Source organism: Mesoplodon bidens (genome assembly GCF_964165515.1).
Source record: "Mesoplodon bidens genome assembly, chromosome: 4".
NCBI lineage: Eukaryota > Metazoa > Chordata > Mammalia > Artiodactyla > Ziphiidae > Mesoplodon > Mesoplodon bidens.
In genome coordinates this window covers 60,281,133-60,307,278 of record NC_138160.1, presented here as the reverse complement: position 1 = coordinate 60,307,278, position 26,146 = coordinate 60,281,133, and the positions used below count along the sequence as shown (strand labels likewise).

Below are 26,146 nucleotides of genomic sequence, written 5' to 3'. Positions count from 1 at the left end.
AGAGCCCGTGAGCCACAACTACTGAGCCCATGTGCCGCAACTACTGAAGCCCGTGAGCCTAGAGCCGGTGCTCTGCAACAAGAGAAGCCATTGCAATGAGAAGCCTGCTCATAGCAATGAAGAGTAGCCCCTGCTTGCTGCAACTAGAGAAAGCCCGCGTGCAGCAACAAAGGCCCAACACAGCCAAAATAAATTAAAAAAAAAAAAAAAAAAAGCATATATGTCTAAAGCAAGGTCAGGTAGTAGAGGATAAAGTTACAAGTATTTTATATTTCAAACTGAGTTTATAAAGTTTTACATATTGCAAAGATAAAATAGAGGATGTTTAGTTAGTAATGTCCCTCAGTATATTTAAAGTACAAATTAATTTGTAGAATTAAACATACTTAAGAAGTGACACAAATGATGTGACTGTAAGAGGTCTACCTTATAAAAACAGTTAGAATGCCTTAATGTCCAACAAGCCCTAAATTGCACCCCTATTTTGGTTAGAAGGATAGAATTCGTTGTCCAGAAAAAACATATGTATTTGACTACAGTTGATTTACAAATTCCTAGTAAAATAACTAAATTCATTTTTTTTACCACTGGAAAACAAGGAGGAAAATCCTTTGTGACTGAGTAAAAAACTCTTTATCTGGCTTCATTTCTTTTTTCATCTTTTCTATTTCCTATCCTTCTTTTTCTTTAATATCTTCAGTCTTTTCCTCTCTTACAGATTCCTTATTTCTTCTTTCAAACATACTTAGGTTCTTTTTTTTCTTTGCGGTACACGGGCCTGTCACTGCTGTGGCCTCTCCCGCTGCGGAGCACAGGCCCCGGACGTGCAGGCCCCGCGGCCATGGCTCACGGGCCCAGCCGCTCCGCGGCATGTGGAATCCTCCCGGACCAGGGCACGAACCTGCGTCCCCTGCATCGGCAGGCAGACTCTCAGCCACTGTGCCACTAGGGAAGCCCCCATACTTAAGTTTCTTTAAAAATCTTTTACCTGTTTGTCAAGTCCAGCCAGGAGCTAAGCAAGTGAAACTGCATTACTGATTTTATTTCCTTAACTTGCTCCAATTTAGCTCCTGTTTCCTCTACTTCATGAAATTGTATTTTTAAATGGCATTTTTTCTCTTCTTGTAAAAATTAGGGAAGCAAACACATTTTTTTTTTTTTTTGCGGTACGCGGGCCTCTCACTGTTGTGGCCTCTCCCATTGTGGAGCACAGGCTCCGGACGCGCAGGCTCAGTGGCCATGGCTCACGGGCCCAGCCGCTCCGTGGCATGTGGGGTCTTCCTGGACCGGGGCACAAACCCGTGTCCCCTGCATCGGCAGGCGGACTCTCAACCACTGCACCACCAGGGAAGCCCGACATATTTTAAAAAAGGGATTTATATGCTTCTAGATGTCTACGGGAATGTATATATATATATATTTTTTTTTTTTTAAATAAATTTATTTATTTATTTATTTTTGGCTGTGTTGGGTCTTCGTTTCTGTGCGAGGGCTTTCTCTAGTTGTGGCAAGCGGGGGCCACTCTTCATCGCGGTGCGTGGGCCTCTCACTGTTGCGACCTCTCTTGTTGTGGAGCACAGGCTCCAGACGCACAGGCTCAGTAGTTGTGGCTCGCGGGCTTAGTTGCTCCGCGGCATGTGGGATCTTCCCAGACCAGGGCTCGAACCCGTGTCCCCTGCATTGGCAGGCAGATTCTCGACCACTGCGCCACCAGGGAAGCCCCCGGGAATGTATATTTTTGTGGTTGTTTTTTTTTAAAAACTTAAGATTATACTGTACATACTTCATGTAACCTGTTTCTTTTGTCCAATAATACATGTGAGTACCTACTCTTGTAGGTCACCAGTGACACTTTCACTCAATTCTGGTGGCTTTCCTTACCTAGGTTGACTACTCTCTCTTCCTCCAGATCCTCTAGTCCCCTGGCTTTATAACACTGTTGTGTTCTGGTTTCTTGGTGTTCTTCTCTGAAGTTTTGTTTGGTTTTATTTATTTGCTTTTTGACTCTTCTGCTTCCTGTTTTTTCCCCTGTATTTGTGGACATTCTAGAAGACTCAGTTCTTGACTTTCTGCTCTTTTGTTCATGTTTCTCATTTGAAAATACATCTAGTCTAATGGCTGAATGGTCATCTCTGTGGGGGTGACCAGTAACTCCAGACTTTCAGTATTGATCCAGACTTCAGTATTACTTGCCTTCTGAATATATCTGTTTAGACAGATGTCTTTTATCATCTTAAATTTTAACATCTCTGTTCTTTCCTATCACTTCTCTATTGAGCCTTTTTTCCTATTTCTTATTTTTCATTCTGTTCCCAAACCTAGAACTTGAAGGACTGAGTTTTTCTCTTCTGTTGCTTCTCACTTATAGTTACTCACCAAAATTCTGTTTTTTAATAAAAACTTTTGCTATATCTTTCTCATTTTCTTCCTTTTAACATTTCTCATACTGTAGTTGGTCCTTTTGTGAGTTTTATTATAATTACCTTCTGTGTGCAGTTTATTCTTTTTTTTTCGGTACGCGGGCCTCACTGTTGTGGCCTCTCCCGTTGCGGAGCACAGGCTCCGCGGCCATGGCTCACGGGCCTAGCCGCTCCGCGGCATGTGGGATCTTCCCGGAGCGGGGCACGAACCCGTGTTCCCTGCATCGGCAGGCGGACTCTCAACCACTGCGCCACCAGGGAAGCCCAGCAGTTTATTCTTTATACTCTCTGGCCAGATTAATTTTTCTAAGTCTCTGATTTCAGTATCCCTTAGGAAAACATTCATTATATGATTTCAGGGGTTCTATATAATCCAGCCAAGTCTATTTCTTAAAATTTGAGTGCATCAGTGTTCTAATTTTTATTTTATTTTTAATTAATTTATTTTAAATTAATTTATTTTATTTTTGGCTGCATTGGGTCTTTGTTGCTGTTAGTGAACTTTCTCTAGTTGCGATGAGCAGGGGCTACTCTTCGTTGTGGTGCATGGGCTTCTCATTACAGCGGCTTCTCTTGCTGCGGAGCATGGGCTCTAAGCATGCGGGCTCAGTAGTTGTGGCACACAGGCTCAGGAGTTGTGGCTTGTGGGCTCTAGAGCGCAGTCTCAGAGTTGTGGCACATGGGCCTAGCCGCTCAGCAGCATGTGGGATCCTCCTGGACCAGGGCTCAAACCCATGTCCCTTGCATTGGCAGGTGGATTCTTCACCCCTGTGCCACCAGGGAAGCCCAGTGTTCTAATTTTTAAAATGATAATTAAATAAAATAATCTCTAATTATTAGAATGTCATTAGGATTAATTAGAAATATTAGATGTCAATGAAAGTCTTGTAAATTGATAAACCTTGGAGGAGGTGTTTCAGAAATTGGAGACTTAGTGTTATCAAATCGCTTTTCCATATTTTAATGTGATTGAAGGAGCAGCATTGTTCAAAGATGACCCTTTGTTGATTGGAGAATGAGCTCACTAAGACTGAGGGCTCTCTCCTCCCAGCAAGAAGCTGTACCCAAACTCAGCTTCCCACAAGACTGCTAGTGCTTCCTCCCCCTGGCATGCTAAACTGTGACTTCCCAGGGGCCCCAAGGATTCCGAGTGCTGAACAGCTGATGTTCTGTAAGGAGATGGCACCAAATCTAGACTTTCTCTGGTGGCTTTTTACTGAAAAGGTTCTTCCTGTCACTGCCCTATATGGTGGAAGAGCAAGAAGGAGGCAGGGTCTCTTCACTGAATCTCAGACCCACACTGGGTCCACAGAGCATCCTGGTCATGTCTTTTCTCCATGAGAACAGAGGGAAATTGGGGTACTTATGGATTCTTTTCTCTTACTGACTCTGCTGTTCCTTAACCTGTGTCCTGTAACGTGGTAGAATGTATCTTGAGTCCTGGTGCATGACAGGGTGACTGAGAATGGACCCACCTTGTATGACAAGTAAATTAATCTGTAATTTTGTCCTTTTTTTTGCCCTCGATGGTGTAGGAATCTGAATCAGAGCCTATGAATGGTGAGATAATGGATGATACTCTTAAGACTTCACTTATAACAGAAGAGGAGGACTCCACTAGCGAAGTTTTAGGTGAAGAATTAAAATTGCAGTCTTTTAATTCCAGTGAAGACTCTACGAACCTTGTTCCACTGGTGGTAGAATCTTCAAAATCTCCTGAGGCTGTTGCACAGGATAAGGTAATGGAGAAATATCCTAATTTTTTATAGTTATAGTGTCCAGTGTTGGTGACTTGGCTAGGGCAGTGCGGGATATATATCTTCCTCTACTTTAACATGTACAGTCCTTCAGGAAAAATAAATTTTACTACATTGGGTGTTTTAAGAAGATGCAATCAGTAATGTTTTTTTAAATTCAAATCTTTGTAACTTCATTCGTCTGACTTACGGTAACAAAATGAGTTTCACTTTGTAGATTTAGGAAATGCTTAGAAAAATGGGTAAAGCATTATTTACCAAATATTTGAATACCTATTACTTACATAGTCTGTGACCAGTACTTTCATTTTAATTTGTTTTAATTAGGGAGACAGATTAGATTAGTGGGGAAAACTTGATGGAATATTTTAAAAGAAATTTAATTATTTATTTTTATTGAAATTTAGTTGATGTACAATATTAGTTTCATGTGTACTACCTAGTGATTTGATTTTGCATACATTATGAAATGATCACCACTGTAAGTCCAATAACCATCTGCTCCCCATATAAAGTTATTACAATATTGTTGACCATATTCCTTATGCTATATATTACATCCCCGTAGTTTATTTTGTAACTGGAAGTTTGTACGTCTTAATCCCCTACCTCTTTCAGTTCCCTCACTCCCTCCCTTCTGGCAACCACCCATTTGTTCTTTTTATCTGAGTCTGTTTTCATTTTGTTTTGTTTTTTAGATTCCACATATAAATGAGATCATATGGTTTTTGTCTTTCTCTGACTTATTTCACTAAGCATAATCCCCTCTAAGTTCATCCATGTTGTCGCAAATGGCAAGATTTCATTCTTTTTTTATGACTGAGTAATATTCCATTGTATATATATAGGTGCCACGTCGAAAAGGAAATTTAATTTCTACTTTTGAATATTCCAATTTAAGGGTAAAAAACTCTTGTATAGCATTATAGTGTCTCACATAACTACATGAATAAAATTTTCGCTGCCCTCACCTTTCACCTAATAGTCAAACTCAGTGGGGTAGCACAGTGTCAAGTCCCAGGATTCTTGGTTCTGGCTCCAGTAACACCAGGAAACTAAAAACTGAGTTGATTCATGGTTTTGAAGAATCTTGACATAAAGTTTGTGCCTTAAGTGCTTTTTGAGGTAAAATCATTACTTTTATTGCATCTTTAAAGCAAGAACTTAATAAATCCAAATTATCATGTAAGCCAGTTTCGAAGAAATAGAGCTGTATTCAGAACATGTGCACATGATTAACAAAAGTAGTGAGTACTGAATTCTTTAAAATGTGGTTCAGGCTCATTGCATATTAGTGTCTGAGAATAATTTATGTAAGAACAATATTGCAAAAGTTGTTCACCGGGTTTTTTGTTTTTAGACTTCACATGTAACTGACTCAGAAATGTTGCTAGATGAAGGCCCATCTGATGACAAGGGGCACACTGAAGAGAGGCTGCCTCTAGTTTCAAGAAAGAAAGCACATTTCGGGAGTTCAGACAATGTGGCCACTCTCCCAAATGAAGAACGGGCCGACAGTGGTTTTCCAAACTCCGTGATAACTGAATTTTCTGAAGAATCGATTCCTGAAAATGTATCACCCAACACTACTGCCTCGTTGGAAGACCAGGGTGAGGAGGGGGTAGCTGAGCCCCAGGAAACATCTCCAGCTCTTCCTCAGAGCTCTTTAATAGAGGTTGAACTTGAAGATGTGCCATTTTCACAGAATGCAGGACAGAAGAACCAGTCAGAGGAGCAGTCTGAAGCATCTTCTGAGCAACTGGATCAGTTGACACAATCAACAGAGAAGACTGTGGATAGCAGCTCAGAGGAGATAGAAGTGGAAGTGCCTGTGGTCGACAGGCGGAATTTAAGAAGAAAGGCCAAAGGGCACAAAGGACCTGCGAAGAAGAAAGCCAAGCTGACCTGAATGAGGAAGAAATGCGGATGATAAATCCTCTTCTTTGTAACATAATTGTTGTTTTTAAAATATGGCAGTTAATAAATAGCATGGGGCACAGGACAAAAACTCCAAATTTTCAATTTGAACTTATTTATGATGCCGCTTTTCCCTCCCCCGTAGGACCTAGGATTCACAGTTCTTTTTAATTTTTTCAGGCTATTTTGTGTAAGTACAATTTTTTTAATTTTTATTAACCATGTTTCGATTTTGGGAAACCAGATCATACTATATTTTCTTTAGCAGTTGGGGATATCTGACCATTAATATTTCAGAAAATATAAATTAAAAAATGTGAAAGTAATAGGGCTTCCATCAGTTGTAAGGATCACAGAAATCTTTTATACTAAGGGTTTTAATAGTAATCTTGGTGAAGGTTCTAGGAGTTTTATCTTAAATTTCAAAACTAATCACCATTTTTTAAAATGTAGGCATGCTTAAACAAAAATGTCAGTAAATTAGGATAAATGCAACTTCAACTAAATGAGAGCACAAATTTGGAAATTTATGGTCAAAGGTTTATGAAGGTGGTATTTTGGCCTCTTAGTTCTTAGTTGTAGGTGCAATTTCTTCCTTTGACTTCAATGTCTGTGGAAAGGCACAAACAAAATGTTTCCAGTTCACTCTTGATAACATCTGATATTAACAGTACTGCTAGGGATTTAACCCTGGCCTGTAGGCACTTGTATAATAATTTAAAATTTCATTTGAATCTGGGGACTGTACTTTTGTCCTCACCCAGTTAACATGTATACTTTAGAAATGTGAGAACCCTTCCTAAGGCTTCACCTTAATCCTGCCACTGTCTTTATTCTAGAATCTTCATTATATTCCCCTCACTTTCATCCACTTCCCTAACTCATGGAGTGATTCCTGTCAAAAGATCTTCTTGCCTGCCTGCCAGCTTATGCCCTTGGCTTCCATTTTTGGTAGGTTTGGAACTGCGCCCCACAATCTTAGACCTAGATGGCAGGAATAAGCTGCCCTAGGAGCCATAGTTACAAGAGCTTAAATCACATTGGAGGCTTCATTTGTCCCTTTTGGCTTGCTCACTTTTGATTTATTCCGTGCAGACAGGTTACAATCTAGCCTGTGTGTACACTGTGGTTGCCTTTGCCTGGGTAAACTAAAAACAACATCCTCAATTGTTTATTTTTGTATAATAATTTATTTAAAAATGAACAAAATGGTTATTCTTAGAATCCAAAGAGAATCTTAAAACAGTCCTACTCTTTGGAAGTATTATGTGTACTCAAATTTTCATGTAAGTTTGAGAATGCTTTGAGGCCATTTAGATTGTTTTTAAAATTGCTTGGTCCTTACATGAAAAAAAATGTTATGACTTTGTGTCATTATTTGAGGTGCTAAGGATTGATGCTGAAGGTTTATTCAGTCTACAGTCAGGTGATACTAAATTTTATTTTGGGATGTTGGCATTTTAGGAAGATTTAAAGTTAAGGTAAAAACCTTTAGCAGACAAAATAGCAAACCCTCCTTATTCGTGTAAAACTTTGAATACTTGTATCCTCTACTATTTTCTTTAATTATTGGTCAGTTAGGCCAGATTATTCCATTCTAAATGAAAATTAAGCACTTTGGCCATTTGTTTTCCCAACAAATGCTAATCAAGTGAAAGAATAAGTATGACTAATATTAGTGTATCTATCGAATGTTTATGCTGTTTTATACATTTTGTGAGAAATTTTTGTTATTAGTAAATTCTTAACCTTTCCATTTTTAATTTCTTAAAATAGATTTAAAAACCTAACACTTACTTTTTTACTTGGATTCTTCATTGTTCTCTTTAAAATACTTTAAGAAGGTGTAGTTTAAGACTGAGCTCACTGACAACTCTTGATGTGTGAATATAGTTGCTGAGGTTTACAAAAAAGAAATGTTTATTCATATATGACCACTAAGGACTCGCAGTATAAATTTAAACTTGTTTGGTTTAAACAGTAGGTGCATTCTAAGCAGTTTCAAAACCTTCTGTTCAGCCACAATTTTTGTCCGTATTATCTCTGACAGAATATGTTATTTTGGAGTTTATAGTTAGTAGAGGAAAAAAAGTTAGGTCACATGAAAAAAACCTAACTTTCATGTTCAGTAACAATGAGTTCTATGCTCAGTGAGTGTAGAATTTATAACAAAATTTATCCTCAATAAGGAATCTAAATAAAACTTAATCACATTACTTGTACTTTTTGCAAAAGGCATTAGAAAAACTCTGAGAATGACAGAGGACTGAAATCTGATTTCAACCAGGTAGTCTAGTTGTTAAGTGTCCAGTCACATTCTATAGTCCTTTATGAACTTTTTTCTGTTTAAAAGTCTTATTTGTGGAAAAGGGAGTTCAGTTTGTGTAAATACATATATATTTCCTTGTGTAATATAAAGCAGTTATTAGCAAAATTTTAGTTTTACTTTCAAGTTTATTCAATTGCTAGACATCACAGAAATATATTTAAGAATTTATTATAAAGTTCCTCTACAACTTTTAACAGTGAGAGGGTCTATTATGATTTTTTATAAAATCAAATAGCATGACAGAATGTCAGTCTTCTACTACTTAAAATGTGTCTCTATTCATGGTGTTTCCATTCAGTGCAGAAAATTATCATGGCAAGGATAAAAACTACTAGTGATTAATGGTTCACTTTTAGCTGACCACCAGAACACCACCTAAAATGGTTTCAGTGACTTTAGAAAAATGTCTTGAAGGTTTATGATTGCATCGAATTGAGCCTTTACCTGGTATCTAAATATCTGCTCTTACATTCTGATTTACCCTTAGGGATTACCTTCTAAGGTTTGGTCACACCAGCAAACTGAAACAGATTTTAATGTAAATAAAGAATTTATACTAACATTACTCATCTGTGTAACAGTATTTTAGAAATTTCTGCCTGTATGTCCACTAGTAGCAATACTGTGTTTGAAGTGTTAACCCAGTCTTTCATGGGTGTGATTAGTTACAAATGTTTATGCTTCTGTTTGCATACTTAGTATCAAGCTTTATTTGTACAGATAGTTTAACTTGCTTATTTTTGGTTGTGAAAAATAAGCAAACCTCAGTTCTGTATCCAGTGCTTACCTTCAGTAGATTTTCTTTCACCCTCCAAAACTTGTCATTCACACATTCCCCATTTCTATTAGCGGCAAAATCATTTGTTAAAATCTAATTGTAAGGAAGGTTCTGCTTCTGTTATCCTGAAGTAATTGTATCATACTGGATAGTAATTCCCAAGGAACTAGCCTTTCTTTTCCTTAGTGTCTGTGTGTTCTAAAACTTCTACTGTGTTTATACAATTTAGAAAAGATGTTACATTATTCAGAATAGCAAGACTTATTCAAGTACTTATGTTTGTTTTCTTGTTAGTTTCTTTTTTCTATTTTTTTTTAACAGTAGTAATTAAACCTATATTTTGTGATTGTTTCCTGGTCTGTGTTTTGAAATTCCTTCCCTTTTCCCTAAGTTCATTGGTGAAGATGTGTTTAGATAGTGAATTTGTTTAGATACTGATTTCATTTAAGGCACAATTAATCACATTGGTTGTACTTTCAAGACAGACTTAAAAAAATAAACAGAATTGAAAACAATTAATGTGATTATAATTAATATAATATATAGACACCCTAAAGCTCAGTCACAAACATAACTCAAATCACAAATGTGCTTTTGACTAAAACATGACCTTTTTAATATTATCTAAGTAACTGCAAATAAATTTCTCTTTAAGGGCATCAGTGCAGCCTTTTTCTTTTTAAAACTATTTTACCTGGAATTACTTAAATTTTTACCACTCTAAAAATATAAATACACTACCCTAAGTTTAGAATACAGGAAATGCTAAAAGTATAAATATCTTGGTTGGTATTTTTTTCATGTATCTTGAGTAGAAAATACAGTTCCAAGTATATGGCATTATATATGATGAGTGAGGGGGGAAATGTTTAAAATACTAATTCCCTGACTTACTATAGGAATAAGTTAAGGATTAATTAGGTAAAAAGTTTTATCTAAGTTCTTTTGAACTTTATAGTGTAGTATGCCTTCTCATATAAAGTATTTTCATTAAAATGCTGTGTTAATGCTACATTTCTTAGGATTAATAATCTACAGTGAGGAGGAGGAGACCTCAGGTAAGGTCTTAGATGTGACAAAAAGTTTCGTGGCCCATTCCTCACAGTTAAGTGTGCACAAACCTTTGATAAAATGTGTTTTCGACTGCACTGGCTTTTCTAATGATGACAGATCTACACTGCTTAGTACCACTTATTAATGCAGACACTGATGAAGTAGGATATTTCTATAGTTGATTTTTTAATCATGCAATTTTATGAACATCTAAACGCTAAACAGACGCAAAAGCCCAATTTGTAAAACTAGGCCATTTTAATCTTTTTTAAACAATAGAATAAATAGTTTTCTCGATGACTGCAGACATGTAAGGCTGATTGGTAGTATTCAGAAATATCAGAGTAATGGTTTCCTGATTGATGTGTAGTCTTCAATAATTATAAGGAGTTATTTGTATGTATCTGCTGTCAAACCAGTAAGACTGCATTTATGCATCCGTCATTTTCAGGATTGTTGGTAACCTGGGCATATTTTCCTAAGGAAAACAAAACAAAAAGGAGGGATGTTAGCTAATAAAAATTACCTTTGAAGAATACATATAATCTTTGCCCAAATTATTTACAATTACCACTTTTAAGAAAGAAAAAATGGACGACAGTAGTATAAATGAGATTTTATAAAATGAAATCACTCAAGACCAAGCTTGAGTTCTTCATACAATTTTTATATAAATATTGTTTTTATAAATGGTGGCTAGCTCCATTCTGTTACTATGTTATATTAACAAGCCTTTATGGATTGACCTGAGCATTGCTCCTTTTCCACAGAATCCTTACTGGAAAAAGCATCAAGTATTAACTAAGTTTCAAATCAATTTAACCTATTTTAAAACCGAGGTCAAGGGACTTACCTGATGGCGCAGTGGTTGAGATTCGCCTACCAATGCAGGGGACACGGGTTTGAGCCCTGGTCCAGGAAGATCCCACATGCCGCAGAGCAACTAAGCCTGTGCGCCACAACTGCTGATCCCGCGTGCCCCAACTACCGAAGCCCGCGCGCCTGGAGCCCATGCTCCGCAACAGGAGAAGCCACCACAGTGAGTAGCCCCGGCTAACCACAACTAGAGAAAGCCCGCCCACAGCATCAAAGACCCAACGCAGCCCAAAAATAAATTTATTTTTTAAAAAAACTAACAACCGAGGTCCACTAACATGAAGTATGTGCCAATGACTCATTGAAGATTCAATCAAGAAACTATACAGTTTCAAACAATGTTTCAAAGAACATTAAAGTTTAGAAATATCTGGGTACTGAAAGCAGAAAACTAAGAAAATGAAGAAAAGAATTTAAAATTGTTGCATGACATATTTCAGGTTTTAATTATTACTGAAATAGTGTGGCTACAATGTTTGCTGTCTGCCTCCCTTCCCCCATTTGTGGTCAATTTATTTTCTTCCAATATTTTTCAGTTACAATTACAATTTCCCATCTGCTTTTCTCATATCTTTTTAAATAAAAAGCATCAAAAAAATATCTAGCGATGTAGTAAACCTTATGTAACTGAAACCAGTAAACTAAAGAAAAACTGCATTCATAACTCTCTACAGTGTTCTTCCTAAAGATTTAAATATGATTCACATCAAGTTTAACTGCATTAAAATTTGCTCTGCACTTTATGTCAACTTAAAAACTTCTATCTTAGGATAACATTAGCAGCCCCATATTCAAAACTGTACTTACCCCAAATGACCTTGCCTCCTTGTGTCACTAGGCCCAACTCGCTCACGTTCACCTCAATAACAGTACCTTTGGTAATAACACCCAAAGTTGTATATAGTGGGGATGAGGGATTCTTCTTCACACCAAGTATTGGCAGGCAGAAGGTGGCTTTCAGTTCAGGATGTGTTACGTGGGCCTTCTTAAAACGTAATCCCTAGTAAGTCAAACATAAGAATGTTTTGAGTCGAAAATGTTAGTGATGAATATTGATCCTTCTTGCTTATCTTTTCCAATTGTCTCCCCACCCCGCCCCAAAAGGACTGAACGTCTAATCTTAAGGCATCGAAGAAAATACTTAGAATTAATTCTACAGACTAAAAACCTGATAGGTAACAAGAAAAGTATGTGGGGGGAAAACCCAAACACATACTTCTGAAAAGTTTTCACCACGGAACAGCTACCTAGCGTCATATTCAGATTTTCTCCTGTCCAGTTATCTATACTTCCTGAGGACTTGCTACATGCCAGGCACTATGCTAGAGCTCACAAACAGCACCATTTAAACATGATAGCCTTACAACTCTCCCTATTTTTTTTTAAACGATAAAAACAAGGATCAGCAGGTTAAATAACTTGTTCCCAGGCTACATAGTGTGAGGATAGAATCAAACTTAAGTATCTTGATTCCAAGTCTGTATACTTCAGCCACCTTCCATGATGAAAGATTGTCAGCTTTCTCTGAGTTGATGGTTACTACTGGTCAAAAACTGGAGAGAGCCCAGAGAGATCTCTGTTACAGAGACCAGGTTCACCCAGTCACCTAGATACGGTCTTCTGGGGTGAAGGCACTTTAGAAGCCACAACACTTTGCAATCTCTTAAATTTGATTTTTCCCTGTACGGGGGGAAGGGGGCAAATGACAGTAAATCAAATTCTTAGTAACAGACTCATTAGTCAAGCATACATAACATTCAGAATGCCATATGATTAATTCACAATAAGAAATGTACCTGCCAAACTACAGAAAGCCTAGAACAGCTTGACTAGTATATTCTCTCCCTGTAGGACTTGTTAAGATTACCAAAATATATTTAGAAGATTATGAATATACAATCAAAATAAGGGGAGTCCATGATGGAATCCAGGGATGGGTGAACATTTTCTGTAAAGAACCATATAGTGAAGCTCTTATTTTAGACTTTGCAGGCCACATGGTCTCTGTTACAAATACTGTACTCAAACTCTGTAGAAAAAAATAGCCATAGACAATATGTAAATGAACAGGCACAGCTGTGTTCCAGTAGAACTTTTTTTTTTTTTTAATAGAAGCAGGCTGTTTGACAACATTTTAATTCATTGAAAATTATTCAGGTTGAGAGCTAGAGTAACACTGCCAACTTTCCCCTCTTTGTTTTTGTAAGCAGGCTGGTATCCAGTGGGCAGATTAATTCATTCTGTTTAAAGGGATTCTGCAGAAATATATCTTCAATTGTATTTGGGGAGGTGGAGAGGAGACTGGTTTTGGCCATCACTGCTGGCAACAGAAATTAAAGTCCCATTTTAATATTCTCTTTTGTCAATGACTGCATACTAAGTATTTTCAAAAGCATTAAGATACTTCCCTTACTAAACTGGAATTAACTCTTGAAAAAAACAATTGTACTCATTTTCTAACTGTTCTCAAAGACAAGTGTCAGGCACACAGTAGATCACTTGCTCAATGAGTAAAATGACTGGAAAATGAAGATTCTAATATGTCATATTTAAAAGTCAAGATTCACTGACAATCCCTGTAATGAAAATTCTTTTTCATCTCAAATCTCCTATGAAGCTGAAGACAAGATTCTTGACAGTAGTGGAAGAGTGCTAACCAATTCCATCAATGACTTTAAATAACAAAAATAGCCTAAAAACATCTTTCAACCTGTTCTTTTCTATCAGTTTTAGGAATTTCAGGAAACTGTCAAGTACTTTATCCAGTTTAACATAGGAACTGATATTTAAGCCACTGCACTCTAGCAGGGTCTTACCATTGGCCTAATGAATCTTTCATATTTAGGTGGTTTTCGAGTAAAGCCATCTCCAACAAAGCAAACTTTAGTAACCATCCTCTTCCAGGCTTTCTTCTTTCTCTTTCCCGTTCGAATAACTTTTAATACTTCTGTTTCTCCCTGGGCACGAACTTTGGGCAGAGGGACTTCCCATTTTCCCTAAAACAGACCACAGTTAAAATTTATATTGTTAGTAAAAGACAATGAGAATAAAAAGTCAAATATTTTTTAGTTGTACAAAGTAGTAGATTCACTTTTTTGTTTAACCAACAACATTTTGGCTCAATTTTTTCCTAGAGATCGGCACTGTCTCCTCACAAGCCTGAAATTAATTGGAACTAGTTAAGTTTACTACTAAATAGTTAATAGGGTAAAACTGGAAGACTGTCTCCACCTTTTTCTTGTTTTTAACACCTTTATTGGAGTATAATTGCTCTACAGTGGTGCATTAGCTTCTGCTATATAACAAAGTGAATCGGCCATAGGTATATACACATATCCCCATATCCCCTCCCTGTTGCGTCTCCCTCCCTACCCTACCCCTCTAGGTGGTCACAAAGCACCGAGCTGATCTCCCTGTGCTATGCGGCTGCTTCCCACCAGCCAGCCATTCTACATTTGGTAGCGTATATATGTCCATGCCACTCTCTCACTTCATCCCAGCTTACCCTTCCCCCATCTTGTGTCCTCAAGTCCACTCTCCACGTCTGCATCTTTATTCCTGTCCTGTCCCTAGGTTCTTCAGAACCATTTTTTTTTTAGATTGCATATATATGTGTTAGCATACGGTATTTGTTTTTCTCTTTCTGACTTACTTCACTCTGTATGACAGTCTCTATGTCCATCCACCTCACTACAAATAACTCAATTTCATTTCTTTTTATGGCTGAGTAATATTCCATTGTATAGATGTGCCACATCTTCTTTATCCATTCATCTGTCAATAGATATTTAGGTTGCTTCCATGTCCTGACTATTGTAAACTGTCTCCACCTCTTAACATATCTTTATATTTCTACCTTGAATGGATTTTTAGATTACTAATAAGACAAAATCATCACCCCATATTTTGTACCTCCCTAGAATGCAGATTCTATGAAAAAATGGAAGCAGTGCAAGGCAGCAGAAAGAATTCTGGACCTATCACTAAGGGCACAGGTTCTAGAAGCAACTCTACCATTTCACAGATAAGCGCCTGTGAAGAGTGATTTACAACCTCCTAGATTCCAGTCTCTTCATCTGTAAAATGAAGAGGGGTTAAGTAGATAATCTCTAAAGTTTCTTTTGGTGCTAAAGTTCTACCATTCTAATTTTGATACTTACATATCAAAAAATAAGCAATAAGATTTAAAAAATCCAATCTGGAGACTAAGTTCTTTAAATGCAGACACTGCATATTCTGCTGATACCCAGATTTCTGTCAATCTATCCACAGGTGTTTAAAAATAGTATCTATGTCTTTTTCTCTGCTTTTAGCAGAATTTAACTTAATTTGACACCAAGTGCAACCCAGAAGTATTTATTTTTTTTAATTGCTCAATTTTTATCTAAGTCAAATCACTTAGGATGCTTTCCACTATTCTACTTTTTAACCAGTTTTGGCACTGCAGGGCAGCAAAAACAAGCAGCAGTTGTATCCTTCTCCACAACAGCACAACATTAGGAGTTGTCAAGTATAAGAAGCTGTTTTAAATAATTTTTTAAAACTAAAGACGCATGGCATTCTAAAAAAAATTTTAAATCCTGTTGAATGTTCTCATGGTGAGAAAGCACATTTTTTATTACTTAAACATTTTATATAAAGTGAAATTTACAAAGACTTCAACATCTAAATAATGGGAATAGTTGGACTTCATTTTTCCATTTAACTGAAGAAACAAAACTAAGAACCTCAAATATGTATTTAAGTAATTCTCCTGAACAACGGCAACAAAAATAAAGACTTCAATTTTTATTGCTTACCGCTTTCTCTTTTCGTTTTTGTTTGATCATATTGGAAAGTACTTTAGCTCGAGACTGTCCCTCTCTGTCCAGTAGATACGCAGGTACTGCTCCTTGCGGAGTCTTTTCATCATTCTTCTGTTTGGTGTTTCTTTTTTCATGCATCTTAATACTACCCAAAATGAAAAAGATTCAGGATTATTGGTTTTAATAATTATTACTCAAAAGACTAACTTGGTACAACAAATAAATGATCACTTACGTCTTTTTCATTTGTATTTTCTCAGCATGGCGCTGTTTATGGTAGAGCTTAGCTTTCAGACCAATCATTTTTTTTGCCTTCTTTGAACGTTCATGAGCCTCTCGACCTTCCTTCTTTCTCTTTTTCTCATGGTAATCCAAACGATATCCATAGCGCTTACGGTGTAACTCGATGTATTCATTTTGTGGCTATAACGATGCAAGAAGTGTTACTTTAATTTTAAAAAAATCACAGAATTATTCTAAAATGCTTTCTTTTGAGTAGCATATAAAGTATAGAAGGTCCTAGGTCATCCACTGCTCACTTGATTAAATAACTCTTGCACTATTAAGCCTAATCACATGATGTAAGTTAAATAAATTTTGATCCTGAATGATATGAGGCATCAGGATTTACATCTGTGATAAACTCAGTGAAAGTTACTGTTCATTGAAGAGAACTGTCCAAAATCCACTGGACCACAAAAGGGACGATCTGATTCTAGGATCTCTCTCTTCTGAACATCGATAATCTGGTCGACCTTTCAATATCATCATCATACTTTTTAAAAATTTAACATTTTACTCAGTTTTATTGAAGTATAATTTACATACATACAATGAAATGTGCCCTTCTTAGGTGTAGATATAGAGTTGTAAGTTTTGACAAGCTACACAGCTCTGTAACCACAATCAAAATTGAGAATATTTCCAACACCCCAGAAAGTTCCCCTTTGAAGTCAATCCTCTTTTTCCATCTCCAATCTGGTATCTATTGTTCTACTTTTGCCTTTCCCAGAATGAAATGTAAATGGAATCTACAGTATGTAGCCTTTTGCATTTAGCTTCTTTCACTTAGCATAAGGCTTTTGAGATTCTCCTATGTTGTTGCACGTATCCATACTTCATTTCTTTTGACAAGCAGTCATTTTATGGATATACCACCGTTTGTTTATTCGTTTACCAGTTGATGGATATTTGGGTTGTTTCCAGTTCTTAGTGAATAAACATTTGCATATAAGTCTTTGTGTGGACATATGCCCAACTGTTTTCAAGGTGGCTGTACTATTTTGCGTTTCATGAGCAATGTATGGGATCCCCTTTTGCTTTTTAAGTGCCTGTTTTATCTTACACACCAGTATTGTTTTATTTTAAACACTCGGCCCCAGTCTATTTGTACTTTAAGACTACAAAAATAAAACAACGGTGTAAAGCCAACTCCAGCACGAAGAATAACGCTATGTAACAATCAACAAGGTACTAGGTATCATGTGTGGTGTTTTCAACTGCTATCACATACACCTGGCAGCAACCATGAAAAAGGTATGTGGAATGCCACTTTGCAGAGAAACAGAGATTAGACATGTAGTAGAAAGACAAAGGGTCTGGCAGTCAGATCTGGGCTATAAGGCCGGCTCTGCAATTCATTAGCTGCTTGGCCGGTGGCAGGGCATACCTTCGGTTTCCTCGGCAGAGATGAGGACTGATGCGGGATTAAAGCCTACGGTATGGAGTTATCACTAGGTTCTGGCACTGACAGTCACACAACTTTGGGCGAAGCCAGAAATTCAACAGAGTGAAACCTGTCTGGCTCCAAAAGCCTGTGCTCGGGCAAATACCCCACTCTATGGCCCAAGACTGAAGTTGTTTTCACTCCTCGAAGCGCACCCCACTCTCATTCCCTCAACTGCACCTCACTTCCGCCTACCACCCCTCACCGCTAACCCCAGCGCCCCTGGGCCCCCAGGCCCCGCCACCTCTGACGCCCTAAGTGGCGAGCTCCCGAGGCGACCTCCTCACCATGGTGACGGCCGCCGAGCCACCGGGTGCAGCCGCCGGGGCGTGAAGAAGCTCTCAATTTTCCGGTCTTAGAGACCCACGAGCCGACTCCGCGCCGCCAGCGACAGGAAAGGGACGCTTGTAACTCGACCGACTCCAGAGAAACCGCCACACAGCCGTTCCGAGCCTTCGTTCTCCACTTTCAACTAGAAGGACAGAAGTTGCCGGCCGGCGGCTTTTGAGTGGGGCACCGCCGGAAGTGGTGAAAAGCGGCGTCGCCGGAGGCAGAGGGAAGAAAACGTAAGTTCCGCTCACGGGTAGGGCGTTCTCCGAGGTAGGGCGTCACGACGTGAGGCCTTTGCACTGTAGGGTGCAGCCCGCACCTCGGCTCTCACCAGCCCGGCGGAGAAAAAGCCGGCCTCCGGAATGCGACCAAGTGCCAGGTGGGTACGGGGCCGCGCCGTGTGACTCCCGCGTGCCTAGGCCCACGATGGCCACTGGCGACCTTCCAGGATGCTACAGCCAGGCAAGCACGAGGACTGCAGGGCCTCCCGCCCCCTCACCTCGGTGTCCGCCCACGTGTGGGCCTTTCTCTCTCGCCTTTGGCGAGAGCGACTGGTCTTGGTTCCTGTCACCGTGTGTTACGTGTGCACGATTGAGAAGGATGCAGAGGAATGAAAACTTACTGTAGAGGAAAGTAAATTACTGGGTCTTCACAGCTGTCAGAAAAGAAAGACAACGTCCTGTTTTTCCGGACTAATTTCTGAAATTCCTGAGGCCTTTTGGTGCCCAGGACGGTGCCGAGTGGATTTGCATCTAGTGGTCCTCTAGTGGTACTGAGGAAAGCTGTCGGTTTTACATTTTAATGTACGGTCGTTGAAGTTCCCTTAATTACCCTCACGGTCTGGAACGTCATTGTTATTCGTCTCCCTAAGTCTTAGAGCTTGGATTTGAGGCAGTTTTTTTTTAAGGCTTCATCTTCTAACGGGACTTATTTCCTTTAAAACCGGAACTAATTCTAACTAGCGTTTGTATATTTTCAAGTACAGTAAATTATGTAATCTCTCTTCCTGGGATACACTTCCCCCTGGTATTGCCTTCCTCACCTGATTCCGGTCACTGTTTTATTGAGACCTTCCATGAGCTCCTTTTTTATAGTTACTGCTGCCCCAGTTCCCCTTCCCTGCTTAATTCTTCTCTGTAGCACCTGTCACCACAGCAGTTGCTATGTATTTTATTTATTTATTTTGTTTATTGTTTGTATCCACTGATTAGGTTAGGGACAGGATGAGGGAAGGGATTGTTGGATTGTTTTTTGTTCACTACTTTTAACCCCATTACTTAGAAGATAGTGGTAGACACAATAAATTCTTGTTGATGATTGAATTTACTTCTCATGTGGATCCTGTGATGTGATAAGATGAAAAGACAGGCTCAGATTTGAAGTGACTTGTCAGAGATCACAGAGGACTTGGGGCTCCAGCAAGTCCTCTGACTGTAAAGCCTAGTCTGGCGTTTTCCACCACAAGTAAAGGGCCCACTTGACATTTCTGGTATAATTAAAAGTTTATGGAGAGTTTTAAAAAGACTTTATTGATGTGTTATAATTATGACAGTCAGACAAATGCATATTGTAGATGAACGTTCTTAGTGGATTCTTCAAAACCTGAATATACCTGTATAAGCAGCACCCAAATCAAGAAATTACCTGCACCTGAGAAGCCCTCCTCGTGCCTTTTTCTAGTAACTGTCATTCCCAAGGGTACACACTATCCTGACTTCTAACGGAATGGATTAGTTTTGCCTGTTTTAAACGTGACATAATTGGAATCATATAGTATGAACTTTTTTGTGTTGGTTTCTTTTGCTTAACATTGTGAGATTTACCCTGTTTCCTGTCAGTTTATAGAATTTAATAGGTTTGTTTAAATTGTGAACTCATGCTTTTTCATTTACAACTCTCAAAGCCATAATGCCCTTTTCCCTTCTGAATCAGAAATAGAAAATAAATGTTTTAGAGGTTAAGCAATAGTCACATTTTGATTTGTGTGAAATAGACGAGGCAAAGTCATTGCTATGTTGGTTATCATTTGTTCTTTCAGCTGTGATTGTGGGATAAAAATGGCCTAAACTGATCAATGTCAGCAAAAAGGTCTCTTAAAAAATTTCTTCCTATGTAACTGGCAGTAGCCAAGTTGGGTATCATCACTACTTTAGTGCATCTACAAGTATATACTAGATACTCAGTCTTTGCATTTTGGCAGTCAGAATCATAAAAATGTATTCCTTTGATCTGTATGAAACTTTGACAGTATTTATTGGTATAGTTTAGAAGAATAAGCCAGGAGATGTGAGAGCTGCTTTATAAATTGCATGGTGTTAAAAAATTAAGCTTATTTGTGTTAAAGAGGAAGAACAGGTACAGTAGTAAGAGCCATGAAGAAAGTATTATGAATGAAATGTTTGTTATTGTGATATGCAGGATTGTTAAACCTAATGTTTTTCTTGAGGATAGGGATCATGTGTTACTCATTTTCATGTTTCCAATAATCAACTCCTTGTGTTGCTCCAATGAATGTTAGATGAACAGGGAATTGGAAGGGGCTTTTTCAGTCCAGTTGACCTCAATTTAAGAGTATCTTTACTGAGCATTTGTTTTTAGCAAGTAAAAGTTGATTTGCGGGCTTCCCTGGTGGCGCAGTGGTTGAGAGGCTGCCTGCCAATGCAGGGGACACAGGTTCGTGCCCCGGTCTGGGAGGATCCCACGTGCCGCGGAGCGGCTGGGCCCGTGAGCCATGGCCGCTGGGCCTGTGCGTCCGGAGCCTGTGCTTTGCAACGGGAGAGGCCACAGCGGTGAGAGGCCCGCGTGCCACCAAAAAAAAAAAAAAAAAAAAAAAGTTGATTTGCCAAGCTTTTTTCTTGAATGAAGTTAAAGGCTAGAACTAATTTCTAAAATTTAGATAAATAGCTTGTTTTAGAACTTGTGACATAAATTCTGTAGTGAAAATGAATGTTTACATAGATAGCTTGAGATGATCTATTCAATATAAAGAGAAAAAGAGCAAAGATGACATTAGGGATTGACATTAATCAATAATGAACATATTGGCTTCATTCATATTTGATACTTTTTTAAGAAACAGTGAATATGACACAAATCTAAATTGAAGTTTCTAATTTAGGAAAAATTACTAAGTACGGTAACAAATACCATATGCAAACAGACTATTTTAACTTGATGCTTTAGAATCTCTTTTCCTACATTACTTTATCCTCAGCAACATCATCTTCACTTGTGCTTTTATGCTAATGTATGTTGTGATTGTACTTTAGTGTCCCGTGATTCCTGTTTTTGTGCATTAAGCCTTACAGGCGTGATAGTCTACTGATTTTTTTTAAATAGTCCATGGATTCTTTTGTTTATTTGTTGTGTAACTTGTTGATAATGTAGAATGGGTATTTACCTGTTTTTTCTCATTACTTGCCATTTTTATACCATCAGGTGTCACAGTTTTTAGTGAGTACTTATGTTACCAAACCAGGTTTGGGTCCACTTGCCTGAGCGCAATAAAGCCAGTCTACTGACACCAGGTTGTGGTGAAGGAAACTGCAGTGCTTATTGCAGGGCACCAAGCAAGGAGCCTAGGTAGCTAGTGCTTAAAAGACCCAAACTCCCCAAAGGCTTTCAGGGAAAGGTTTTAAAGATAGGGAGAGGGAGGGGGATTGTGGGGTGTGTGATCATCTCATGGACACTCTTCTGACTGGTTGGTGGTGAGATAGTCGGGAGTCAACATCATCAACCTTTTGGTTCCAACGGTTCTGGGGTCTACATGCTTGTGGGCAGCATATAGTTAACTTCTTCCACCTGGTGGGGGTTTCAGTATCTGCAAAATAACTCAAAGGACATGGCTTAGAATATTATCTGTAGCCCTTTAGGAGGAACTAAAGGTCCTTGACTTTGTTTAATGGCTAAACTATTATTATTTTGTCTTGTTTGACTGTTTTATTTCTGCACTTTCTCACTTCTCTTATTAAATTTATTCTTTGGAACTTGGGGAAGCCCTAGGAGACTAAAGTTTTTCTACAGACAAGAGGCAAACAGAGGACATGGGAGAGGAGTCTGTTCTGGGACGGGCCCATAGGGCCCTGCTTGGTTATGCTTATGTGTTGTCCAAGGCCTAAGGAGGTCTGGGCCTTGTAGAATAACTCACTTGATAGTACCAGTAGGAAACCATTTTTGTTGAAAATCATTGAGCCATGGGGAAGAAGAAAATCAGTGGCGGGCCCTAAATGACTTTATAGGTCAAAAGGATGTTTGAGGAATTGTGCTAGGCTGCTGGTAGAAAATCCCACCTTTTGGGGAGCTCCCAGTAGTGGTGATAATGTGGAAATACCATATTTGTCATGAGTAAATATAAGTTCCAAGTGTTATGAAAACACAGACAAGGTAGTATTAAAACTTTGTAGGAGATTAGGAAAAGCTTCCAAGTTGGGGCTTGAATACTGAATAGAAATTTGCCAGGTGTGTGGCTTTGGGAATTTGAGGACTGCTTTCAGACAGTGGCACCATTACATGCAAAGGTGTTAGAGCGCAGTGTTTTAGAGGAATTTTGGCTAGAGCTCCTGGAATAGAGTAGGGAGTAGGAGAGTACAAGGCTGTGAAGGTAGTTAGGGACAGAATTTGTTGTATTAAGAACTTTTACAGGTTTTTAAGTAGGGAATTGACAAGATGAGGTTGTTTACTTGAAAGGTATGTGTTAAGAATGGATTCAAGCAGTGTTTCCCACTTAAGTGATCTGAGTACTACTTTTTTAAGACTGACAACTGAATTACCTGAGCTATTAATTACTTAATATTTTTCCTTAAATTCATATTTTTATGTAAATAATTTCATCATAAGCAACACTGCAAGATCACAGATTTTGTTGGCTATTGTTTCTAACATTTGTTTAGTTTTTGTTTTTTTTTTTACTTATAACGTAAAATAATCATGGGCAGTCACCTAAGAAACACAGTGCTGGAATAAGTTTAAAAAAATTTTGGTCTAGGGCTTCCCTGGTGGTGCAGTGGTTGAGAGTCCGCCTGCCGATGCAGGGGACACGGGTTCGTGCCCCAGTCCGGGAAGATCCCACATGCCGCGGAGCGGCTGGGTCCATGAGCCATGGCCGCTGGGCCTGCGCATCCGGAGCCTGTGCTCCGCAACGGGAGAGGCCACAACAGTGAGGGGCCGGCGTACTGCCAAAAAAAAAAAAAAAAAAAAAAAATTGTTTTGGTCTGTAGGAACCCTTCACACTCTTAAAAACGAGTCAGAATGAGCAGTTTTGTTTGTATGGGTTGTAATTGATATTCAAATACCAGAAATGAAAACAAATCTTTAAAATGTTTTAGTAATTCATTAAAAATAATAAACCATTAAATATCAATGTAATTAATATACTTTTATGAAAAATATCTATATTTTCAAAAACAAAAATGATTTTGTTTGAAGAGTGTTTTATATTACTTTATAATTTTGCAAGTCTTTTTAATGCCTGGCTTAACAGAAAACAGTTTACATCTGCTTCTGTATTTATTATGTTACTGTATATATATTTGTAAAATGTTTGGTTGAAGTGTCTGAAGAATATCTAGCAGCATACATATATGTGGTTGGGAAAAGGAGGAGTATTTTAATAGTCTTCTCAGAAAATTGTGGACCGTCTTAGATGTTATACCAGGTTTTGACAAGTGATGGTTTCTCAAAGGTTAGTTGCAGTGTGGGGTCAAACCATATTAGTGAGCTTTTTGTATTCTGTTATGGTAGAATCCATTGTTCTGTTTTAGAATGGATCTGACATGCATGATTTTGCAAACATTCTGAACTTTGGCATTGGAAATGAAGAAGGGGGAATGGATTCAAGATATATTTAGGAAATAAAATCAAAAGGACTTGGTGACTTCCTAAATAAGGGTAGTGAATGTTTCTGTCTTAAGATACAGAAAGGAGCAGATTTAGGAGGAATAATAATAAGTTTTGACATGCCTTCTTACATAACATGGTGCACAGTGGTTTAACCTTTTCTGTTTACTTGTTGCCCACCCCCCTGTCTCATATACCTCCATGCATTTCTCATAGCTTTGAGAGTGTCCTTGATGCATCGTGAATATTTAGTAAACGTTTTTAAACTAAAGATGCTTAGTTTCCGTGATTATAGAAGAAGAGGATTTACTTCTGTATATTTTTTACATGGTAGAAATACATATTTACATATTTATGGTAAATCAATATACAAATATGGTAAATCAATATATTAGGAAAATCAATATACAAATAAACCAAAAACTTATACTATCAGTGAGAAATTACCAAGTTAACATGTAGACACTTACCTTTCTATACTTAATTCTGTTTTTTATTTTTACATAAAAGTGCTTTTTGGTTGGTATGATATATTTTTGTAATTTCAGTGTATCTTTTTCTACAGTATCTTCATATCTTTCTTTTTTCTTTTTTTTTTTTTTTAAGATTTTTTTGATGTGGACCTTTTTTTTTTTTTCTTTTCTGGCGGTACGTGGCCTTTCCCGTTGCGGAGCACAGGCTCCGGACGCGCAGGCTTAGGGGCCTAGCCGCTTCGCGGCATGTGGGATCTTCCCGGACCGGGGCACGAACCTGTGTCCCCTGCATCGGCAGGTGGACTCTCAGCCACTGTGCCACCAGGGAAGCCCTGATGTGGGCCATTTTTAAAGTCTTTATTGAATTTGTTAAGATGTTGCTTCTGTTTTATGTTTGGTTTTTTGGCCTCCAGGCATGTGGGATCTTAGCTCCCCCAACCAGGGACTGAACCTGCACCCCCTGCATTGGAAGGCGAAGTCTTAACCACTGGATCGCCAGGGAAGTTCCTCTTCATATCCTCCTTGAAGAGTTAAAGGATATTGAAAAAATAAGGGACCATATTCTCATGTTTAGTTTGAGCTTTCATTTTCTGAATTACGCATTTTCTTTTTGAAAGCTACAAATATTATTCCTACTTTTTAAAAGTAATACATTTTTACCTAATATATTACATTTGCCTTACTTACATATGTCTTACATGTAATACATAAATTTAGTTTTGTAATTTTGTATATTTCTTTTTCAGAGAATAACAGTTTAGAGGTCCAAGATGTCCAATCTGAGGATGTTTGCAGTGAATCGTAAGAAAATATCCAGCTTGCACATTAACGTAAGTTTTTCTTGTAAAATTAAATGTACTTCAACAACTTCAGTTACTTGACTTCCCCAAAGGTCTAGTGTATCTCATATACTAGTATATCAACAGTTTCTTAACAGGAGGTATGGGGGAACCTGTAATCAACAAGAAGTATGCCTTATCATTAGTCTATACATTCATTTTGCTACTTTAAAATCACCTGTGCAGCATTTTGAGACTATCTGTATTCCATTTTTGAGGTCATTAGCAGCCCAAGGAGTTGCACAGTTTTTCTTCAGTGTTTTCATTTCTGATGCTTTCAGACTGTACACCCTGTGACAGGTGATGCTGTCTTACCCTGGCCATTATGAAGTAGAAATTTAAATAGTTTGAGTCTCTTCTCTACTTTTAATATATTTGCTTAGAATAATAGTGTTTTATTGCCAGAAACTTGGTAACTAATGTAGAAATAATACAGAAGGCCCAGGTATGCATTCTGTGACATCATGAAAGGCAGATTGTGGCAGCCCAAAATCACTACATACACTAACTACAATTCCAAATATATTGACAGCCATTAAATGTGTATTTAGCGGTCCAGGGATAAATCGATGGAGAACATTCAACGTCTATGTGGGAATATTAGGAGAAGATACCTGGGGAGCTTTTAAAAATGCTATAGTTCCTCCAACTTCCCTTCCTTTTTAAAAGCTCTCCAGGTGATTCTGATATGTAGCCGCTGTTACAAATCTAGGTGAAAACACCTAATGGTTTCAGAGTTCATGACTCCCACCAGCTCTTAATAGGCTTAAAGGAGAACCAAGGGGTATCCAGGGCTAGCAACCTTATTTAACCTTTCTGGCTCTCTGGAAACTTTAGGGTCGTTCTCAAACTGCAGCTATCAGAATCACCTGGAGGGCTTGTTAAAACACATTGTTGGATGCTATCCCTAGAGTTTCTGATTCTCTTCTCTGGAGTGGGTCCTGAGAACTTGACTTTCAAATAAGATCCCTGTGATGCTAATGCTGCAGGTCTAGGAGAGCCATCATC

General features: G+C 38.2%; 3 protein-coding genes across 10 annotated transcripts in view; 2 read left to right on the top strand and 1 right to left on the bottom strand.

Moving 5' to 3' along the window:
- The window catches only part of FAM169A (family with sequence similarity 169 member A), a 63,360-nt gene extending 55,555 nt beyond the window's left edge, over positions 1-7,805 (top strand). For all 6 annotated transcript variants that reach the window (XM_081230820.1, XM_081230822.1, XM_081230821.1 and 3 more), the window contains exons 12-13: positions 3,956-4,159; positions 5,538-7,805. In XM_081230820.1, the coding sequence (XP_081086946.1) occupies positions 3,956-4,159; positions 5,538-6,086 (753 nt within the window). In that variant the 3' untranslated portion in view covers positions 6,087-7,805. The remainder of the gene's footprint in view (positions 1-3,955; positions 4,160-5,537) is intronic.
- A 2,688-nt stretch (positions 7,806-10,493) lies between these two features.
- Positions 10,494-18,099, bottom strand: NSA2 (NSA2 ribosome biogenesis factor). The gene is made up of 6 exons (XM_081231295.1): positions 17,949-18,099; positions 16,171-16,358; positions 15,930-16,080; positions 13,947-14,126; positions 11,938-12,130; positions 10,494-10,732 (listed from the first exon to the last, which is right to left on the bottom strand). The coding sequence occupies exons 1-6, from the start codon at positions 17,949-17,951 to the stop codon at positions 10,665-10,667; spliced, it is 783 nt and encodes a 260-aa protein (XP_081087421.1). The 5' UTR covers positions 17,952-18,099; the 3' UTR covers positions 10,494-10,664.
- Positions 18,100-18,206: 107 nt separating this feature from the next.
- Positions 18,207-26,146, top strand: part of GFM2 (GTP dependent ribosome recycling factor mitochondrial 2) — a 47,602-nt gene continuing 39,662 nt past the window's right edge. For 2 of the 3 annotated variants that reach the window (XM_081231292.1, XM_081231291.1), the window contains exons 1-2: positions 18,208-18,370; positions 25,046-25,129. In XM_081231292.1, coding sequence (XP_081087418.1) covers positions 25,070-25,129 — 60 coding nt within the window. In that variant the 5' untranslated portion in view covers positions 18,208-18,370; positions 25,046-25,069. Of the gene's footprint in view, positions 18,371-25,045; positions 25,130-26,146 lie in introns of all 3 variants that reach the window. The other variant, XM_081231293.1, reaches the window with a different exon arrangement.

What these genes read in the sequence shown, in the direction of transcription:
- NSA2 (XM_081231295.1), bottom strand. An exon ending in AAAGATTCATTAGGCCAATG is followed by an intron (nt 12,131 to 13,946) that starts GTAAGACCCTGC and finishes TTGACTTACTAG; the next exon opens with GGATTACGTTTTAAGAAGGC. An exon ending in AGGAGGCAAGGTCATTTGGG is followed by an intron (nt 10,733 to 11,937) that starts GTAAGTACAGTT and finishes TGTTTTCCTTAG; the next exon opens with GAAAATATGCCCAGGTTACC.